Genomic DNA, 8,849 nt, shown 5'->3' with positions numbered 1-8,849 from the left:
CCTAATTAAACAGTACTGGAAATGTCCCATTTTAGAATCATAACTCAAATATATACATGTTTAAACTTCCAGTAATACCAACTCAAAATAATCAAGTACAAAACTGAGGCTGTGGAATACCCAGAAGCCCTTGCACTTGAATAAATGATGTTTGTTTGGTTAAGAAAAGAGAACTTATGTAGAAATAAAATCATTGCTATTAAAAAACTTACTTAGTTTGAATTCTTATGAATATTTCTGTTGTTTTGTTGTTGCTGGTTGAGAGTTGTGGATGATTTAAGTGGAGGGTGATTATTGTTAAGTCTGATATATTTAAGTCTTCTCTACTCAGTTGTACATGACAAAAGTGCAGATTATTGAGCCTAAGAGGTCACGAGGAGAATCCAATGTGCCACACGGCAAACCCAGAGTCCAGTCTTAATTTCCCTTATGCTGTATAAGTGCTGTTATAACTCTATTAAAACATAAAATAATAACAATGATACTTTAATCACAGATGAGTTCAGTTTACTTGTAACTATTTAACTGTACTTAAATAATTAAGTTCATTTTACTTGAGCCTAATATGTTTGTTAGAAATAGCAAGTGAACCGATTGCCTTAATAAATGTAAATAAGATCAACTAATTCGATTTCAGTTTAAAAAACATTACAAATGGTGAATCTTAATGTATATTTTAAAGAGAATTAAGATCTGTAATTAATCAGTTTAAGTTGATTTTACAAGTGGATATTTAAAGGTGATTTAAGCCTATATGGCAAACAAAATAAATGCCTACAATAGACTATGTATGTAACGTTAGTAGGAGGAGGCAGACGAGGAGTGCGGATCTAAGTGCAGGTTTTATTTATAAAGGTGAAAACAAGACAGACAGGAACAAAAGAAACATCCACAATGGGGAAAAATGAAACAAAAACATCAAAACATCAAAGGGTACATCAAAGGGTACATGAACAGGGTACATGAACAGGGTACATGAACAGGGAACATAAACAGGGAACATGAACAGGGAACATAAACAGGGAACATGAACAGGGAACATGAACAGGGAACATGAACAGGGAACATGAACAGGGAACATAAACAGGGAACATGAACAGGGAACATGAACAGGGAACATAAACAGGGAACATGAACAGGGAACATGAACAGGGAACACGAACAGGGTACACGAACAGGGTACATGAACAGGGAACATGAACAGGGTACATGAACAGGGAACATAAACAGGGAACATGAACAGGGAACATGAACAGGGTACATGAACAGGGAACATAAACAGGGAACATGAACAGGGTACATGAACAGGGAACATGAACAGGGAACATGAACAGGGAACATAAACAGGGAACATGAACAGGGTACATGAACAGGGAACATGAACAGGGAACATGAACAGGGTACATGAACAGGGTACATGAACAGGGAACATAAACAGGGAACATGAACAGGGTACATGAACAGGGAACATGAACAGGGAACATGAACAGGGAACATGAACAGGGAACATGAACAGGGTACACGAACAGGGAACATGAACAGGGAACATGAACAGGGTACACGAACAGGGAACACAAACAGGGAACATGAACAGGGAACATGAACAGGGTACATGAACAGGGAACATAAACAGGGAACATGAACAGGGTACATGAACAGGGAACATGAACAGGGAACATGAACAGGGAACATGAACAGGGTACATGAACAGGGTACATGAACAGGGAACATGAACAGGGAACATGAACAGGGAACATAAACAGGGAACATGAACAGGGTACATGAACAGGGAACATGAACAGGGTACATGAACAGGGAACATAAACAGGGAACATGAACAGGGTACATGAACAGGGAACATGAACAGGGAACATGAACAGGGAACATGAACAGGGTACATGAACAGGGAACATGAACAGGGAACATGAACAGGGAACATAAACAGGGAACATGAACAGGGTACATGAACAGGGAACATGAACAGGGAACATGAACAGGGTACATGAACAAGGAACATGAACAGGGAACATGAACAGGGAACATAAACAGGGTACACGAACAGGGAACACGAACAGGGAACATGAACAGGGAACATGAACAGGGAACATGAACAGGGTACATGAACAGGGAACACGAACAGGGTACACGAACAGGGAACATAAACAGGGAACATGAACAGGGTACATGAACAGGGAACACGAACAGGGTACATGAACAGGGAACATAAACAGGGAACACGAACAGGGTACATGAACAGGGAACATGAACAGGGTACATGAACAGGGAACACGAACAGGGTACATGAACAGGGAACATGAACAGGGTACATGAACAGGGAACACGAACAGGGTACATGAACAGGGAACATAAACAGGGAACATGAACAGGGTACATGAACAGGGAACATGAACAGGGAACATGAACAGGGTACATGAACAGGGAACATGAACAGGGAACATGAACAGGGAACATGAACAGGGAACATAAACAGGGTACACGAACAGGGAACATAAACAGGGAACATGAACAGGGAACATGAACAGGGAACATGAACAGGGTACACGAACAGGGAACATGAACAGGGTACACGAACAGGGTACATGAACAGGGTACATGAACAGGGAACATGAACAGGGTACATGAACAGGGAACATGAACAGGGAACATGAACAGGGTACATGAACAGGGAACATGAACAGGGAACATGAACAGGGTACATGAACAGGGAACATGAACAGGGAACATGAACAGGGTACATGAACAGGGAACATGAACAGGGAACATGAACAGGGAACATGAACAGGGAACATAAACAGGGAACATGAACAGGGTACATGAACAGGGAACATGAACAGGGAACATGAACAGGGTACACGAACAGGGAACATGAACAGGGAACATGAACAGGGAACATGAACAGGGTACATGAACAGGGAACATGAACAGGGAACATGAACAGGGAACATGAACAGGGAACATAAACAGGGTACATGAACAGGGAACATGAACAGGGAACATGAACAGGGTACATGAACAGGGAACATAAACAGGGAACATGAACAGGGTACATGAACAGGGAACATGAACAGGGAACATGAACAGGGTACACGAACAGGGAACATAAACAGGGAACATAAACAGGGAACATGAACAGGGAACATGAACAGGGTACATGAACAGGGAACATAAACAGGGAACATGAACAGGGAACATGAACAGGGAACATAAACAGGGAACATGAACAGGGAACATGAACAGGGTACATGAACAGGGAACATAAACAGGGAACATGAACAGGGAACATGAACAGGGAACATGAACAGGGTACATGAACAGGGAACATGAACAGGGTACATGAACAGGGAACATGAACAGGGAACATGAACAGGGTACATGAACAGGGAACATGAACAGGGAACATGAACAGGGAACATGAACAGGGAACATGAACAGGGTACATGAACAGGGAACATGAACAGGGAACATGAACAGGGTACATGAACAGGGAACATGAACAGGGACAGGTGAGAACAATGATTGAAAGCTGGCAGTGATGAGGGCCGGGAATTGTGGGAATTGTAGTTCATGAGAGGTGACACGAGAAACACGGGGCAGACAACCAGGAATCGTAACAATGTATGAATGTGCAGGATCTAGCTTGTCCTATAGCTCTCTATGCAGTTAAGTGCATTCCTATTGTATTTGAGACGAGATTAAGTAAATCTTAAATGTTCTGCACTTTTATAGCGCCTTTGGGAGCAACTTGGGGTTCAGTGTCTTGCCCAAGGACACTTCGGCATGTGGAGTGGTGTGGGCCGGAATCGCACCGCCAACCCTGCGATTAGTGGCCGACCCGCTCTACCACCTGAACCACAGCCGCACCTTTTTAATTAAGTATTTTATGATGCCTCTTGTACCCCCCAAAAAGGAGCATGAAATGATTAAATTATTTGAGGGAGGGGGAGGCGCTTGATGAGCCCTGTGAGAGGTGGGCAGAGGTTATAGGATACTGAGAGCTGTACAATAGGTAGAGATGGAGAATGAAAATAGATGGAAGCACTGAAGAGACAGTGGCGGTTGCGGCCGCATGGACAGACCATGTGAGTTCCTCAGTGATGTGGACACCGAGGAACTTGAAGCTGCTGACTCTCTACACCGGTGCTCCATTAATGGTGATGGGGCTGTGCTGTTATTATTATTTGTGTAGCGGGACGTGGTCGTGTGACTGTCAGTGGGGAGAGAGGAATTGGTAAGGGCCATCACCTGGTGATTGCTGATATTAAACACCTGTGTCGGCGGAACGAGAGAGCGCCCCAGTCACATGCACACCCAACGTTACGAGGAGCTGAACACTGCAAAGCTGTTGTCTTAGCATTTATGAGTTTATGTTGACTATTATGACTGAAGATGATGAGTGTAAACTAAAGTGATTCAGAAAAGGCAAAAGAACAAAAGCAAACTTACATAGACTGCAATGATGGACGTATATATACTGTATGCACACTGATGTCATTTTCGATAGATGATTCATTAATAAGATGCATAATATGTATGAAAACTGTTGTCTCTTTCTCACTCTGTTGTGTAGTTGGAATCATGGTGAAGGAAAAACACCCTTGGTGGATTTTGGATCCTGAGGACTACCTTGTGCACATCAATGTGGGTGGCATGAGGCACCAACTGTGCTCAAGCATGCTGAAGAAATATCCAGAGACCCGCCTTGGCCGACTCTTGTCCTGTTGCTCAGAGAATGATATTCTACAGGTCTGTGATGACTTCGATGGCCAGCTGAAAGAGTATTACTTCGACCGGAACCCTGGTCTTTTCCATTATGTCCTGCACTTTTACCAGACTGGCAAGCTGCATATTATGGAGGAGCTGTGCATTTTCTCGTTCACTCAGGAAATAGAGTACTGGGGCATCAGTGAATTCTTTCTGGACTGTTGTTGTAGTTATCGGTACCTTGATCGTAAACTGGAGAACCGGCCATAAAAGCTGGGATGAGGAGAGTGATGTGAGCAGTGTGGATACGTCTGTTGATGAGATATCTGACCTTAACAAGGATATGCAGCACTTTCATGAAAGGCGTTTTGGGAACATTCTTAAGTGTCTTTGGCTAACATTAGAAAATCCAGGTTACTCAATCCCTAGCAAGCTCTTCAGCATACTTTCCATTTGTGTGGTGTTAATATCAATCGCCACCATGTGTATTAACAGCATTCCAGAATACCAGAAATTTGATGAAAATGATAATCCAATTGAGGACCCAACGATGCAAGCTTTGGAAGTGTTCTGCATCTGCTGGTTTACTTTTGAGGTTGTGACACGTATGCTTCTGGCTCCAAACCGTCGGAAGTTCTTCCTGCTACCACTAAACTTGATTGATATTGTCTCAGTGATGCCCATCTACATGACACTGTTTTTTGATCTGGTCATTGGGAGTGAGTCAGAGCTGGGCAACTTGGGGAAACTGGTCCAGGTGCTGCGGCTGATGAGAATCTTCCGGGTGCTGAAATTGGCCAGACACTCAACGGGGTTAAGGTCACTAGGCGCTACACTACGGGTGAGATTACACATGTTGGATTTTAAATGTTTAACATTCTATTCAAACTTTATTTTAACCATGAAATCCTCTTTCTATCATCGTGATCGTTTCAGTAGGGATGCATCAAAATTTCCACCATTGGATATTTTTGGCCGAAAATTCACACACACTCTCTTTCACACACATCACGTGTACAACAGCTGATTATGACTTTATAAACACGTATTTATTTTTGTGCTATTACTCACACACAGCTATGTTATGATACTGAAACACTGTTACTCTAATGCATCACTTGTAAAATGATACATTTTAACGCTTGCATTACAGACTGATCTAGAATTACACACTCTGTCCAGTGTAATTATATTCTGAAAATAAATCATAAAATGATGTTCTTGCTTCAGAAAATGTGCTTTTCATTTCTTATTTTGTTTTTGGACACTAATGGTCAGGTTAAAGCATTGGTTTAGAGTAAGGATGTCGGTTTTGATAACTCTCATTTTATTTTAGATCACTATTGGGTAGGTTTAGGTTAAAGTTTTAGGTTAGGGAGATACGTTTTACTCAGTTAAACCTCAGTCAAATACTGTATTTACCTTGAGACCATTTCACTCGCTTTTGGCGCCCCTGCTGGACATTCCACTGGGAAACTGCAGCCAAACGTATAATGAAGCATGTCCTTTAATGTTTGCAAAAATGTTGCCACAATCACATAATGTTCTTGAGACCAGGCTGGGCAATAATGACAAAATGGATGATGGACAGTTACAGGAAAATATTATAATGTGTAGTATTTGTTTAGCTATTCCAAATAAAGCGTAATGTCCTGTTGCATTTTTTAGCCCAGTGTGTTTCCATTTCAGTGCATCACTATTTTTAAGATTTATATTATCAGCTTTTACACATTACTTCTCTACCTAGCTAATGTTTTCCATGTGCAAACTGTCTTTCTTTCCTTGTATAGCACAGCTACAGAGAGATTGGCATCTTATTGCTGTACCTGGCAGTGGGCGTGTCCGTGTTCTCTGGAATGGCTTACACTGCAGAATATGAGGAGGATGTTGGTTTGGACACAATCCCAGCTTGCTGGTGGTGGGGCACAGTCAGTATGACAACAGTGGGATATGGAGATGTAGTGCCAGTGACAGTAGCAGGAAAGCTGGCAGCATCTGGATGCATCTTGGGTGGCACCTTAGTCGTGGCACTACCCATCACCATCATTTTCAACAAGTTTTCACATTTTTACCGCAAACAAAAAGCTCTTGAGGCTTCGGTGAGAAATAGCAACAAGAAGAGGCTTAAGATTAGACAGCAGGAAATGAATACAGACAGAGCAATACATGGACACTGTTCGGAGGATGACCAGGAGGAGGATGAAGATATGAATTATGAGGAAGGAGTTGTGAACTACTGCTATGAAGACCATCCACTGCCAAATACAGTCTGATGTGTCGAAACTGATTATAAGGTTTTGCCAAGTACTAAAGTTTGTACTTTGCTCTGCAAAGATGTGTCAATCATAATAGAGGCCGTCAAAGTCTTAATGGAGAAGAAGCTGCAAAACGGAGTGTTTGAGCCAGAGAGCCAGAGGCCGGGAAACGTCATTTAATACTATGATTAAAATGAGTAAATAAATCCACATCATGACTCAGTTGACGCAGCAGTTGTGTTAGTGTTGCTCCTATCTACAATGTAAACTATACTGCACAGATAATGTATTATATAAACCTGTGTTGTCCATACATACTAATACAAACCATTTAAATGACATGCTCTTGTGTGTCATTTATATGAGACAACCAAAGACAGGGCTGTACGCTTACTGGTGATAGTGAACACAACTATTCAAAAGGTATAAGCTAAGATAAAGATTTCATCGAAACTTTACTATCAATGTGTAGTTTCACAAATAGGCTACTTATACATAGTGCAGAAAGTGAACACATGCAATAAAAATATTCCGTTTATGGCTGTGCAGTTATTTGAAAAGTGAAATCGCAAAACAGCCTAATGCAATTATTTAACCCCCAAAGGGCTGTAATGTCTTTGCACTCATGTTTATATAGTCTGCAAACAAACTACATATAGTCTAGGCACGCATGGGGCTCATGATGCCGTGTGTTCAGCTGCTTCAGAAAACTTCATCATCTCAGGAGGTGTTCTGTGTTTGGTAGACTTGAGAACACAGAGTGCTTAATATCACTTTATTTGCACTTTCATGTGATTCCAAGTGCACATATGTGGAAAATGGGACAATATTGACTCAAACGTTGAAAATACATGTTAGTTATTTAGAATCATTTTCAACATTAACACATCTGTTGGTCATTTCAACTCATTTTAATATAAATGTTGTTATATTTTATTTTATCACTGTACAATACGGATCTGTTCATTAATATTAATAAATGCATTCATGTATATTTACATTGATCATTAATCACATTAGAGCAATAAATAAATGTGTCTTTCAGAGGCTTTATATGGAGTTATGATGAAAATAAGATGCATTTCAAACTGTTCTGAGACCAGTGCAGACAGACAGCACACTGGAGTTTAAGTCATGCACTAAATAGGGAGCAAGGGAGCATCCTATAGCTCTCTATGCAGTTAAGTGCATTCACTAAATAGGGAGCAAGGGAGCATCCTATAGCTCTCTATGCAGTTAAGTGCATTCACTCAATAGGGAGCAAGGGAGCATCCTATAGCTCTCTATGCAGTTAAGTGCATTCACACATAACATCTGATCAAAAGTTCAGTTTCAGGCTGCAGATGATGTTTGGATCATGGGACAATGATCATCAGTACATAGATTCAACATTTATAATGGATCATTTTATTTGAACATGGGTGACAGTGATTGGATGATCAATCTGAATTAATTATGATAATTTATGATGTTCTAATGATTATGATGTCTGTAACGTCTCAAAAACATGAATAATCAACACTCCTGGACACATAATAAACTATTTTATAAAAAAAAAAGAAAACACTTTCTACTGCTTGGTATTTACAATTTCACAACTTAGTCCCGCTGTCCACATATGAGGACATTTTTTTTTATTTTTTATATTTACTTTAGAAAAATAAATTTTTAGGTGCTACTAGTTAAAAATCAAAAAGGGAAATGGAAAGGAGGTTAAGGTGAGCATTTGAACACGGTTATGGGTTACCAAATTACATTTGGATGTTTCATGTGGATTACACTGCTGATCTTATAGAGTACAGAATTAATGAATGAGGATGAGGAGCACGTAAAAAACACTCCTATTAATTAAACACAAGAATTATTATTTTT

General features: G+C 40.6%; 1 protein-coding gene across 1 annotated transcript in view; it reads left to right on the top strand.

Annotated features, from left to right (window-relative positions):
* The window catches only part of si:dkey-43k4.5 (potassium voltage-gated channel subfamily S member 2), an 8,896-nt gene extending 968 nt beyond the window's left edge, over positions 1 to 7,928 (top strand). Inside the window, 3 exon segments of the mRNA XM_052140977.1 lie at positions 4,589 to 4,986; positions 4,988 to 5,563; positions 6,513 to 7,928. Coding sequence (XP_051996937.1) covers positions 4,589 to 4,986; positions 4,988 to 5,563; positions 6,513 to 6,995 — 1,457 coding nt within the window. The 3' untranslated portion in view covers positions 6,996 to 7,928.
* The last annotated feature ends 921 nt before the right edge of the window (positions 7,929 to 8,849 follow it).

This window comes from Xyrauchen texanus, chromosome 13 (assembly GCF_025860055.1).
Source record: "Xyrauchen texanus isolate HMW12.3.18 chromosome 13, RBS_HiC_50CHRs, whole genome shotgun sequence".
NCBI classification, from domain to species: Eukaryota; Metazoa; Chordata; class Actinopteri; order Cypriniformes; family Catostomidae; genus Xyrauchen; species Xyrauchen texanus.
The sequence above is the reverse complement of the archived record's forward strand: the minus strand, read 5'-3'. Positions and strand labels throughout refer to the sequence as shown.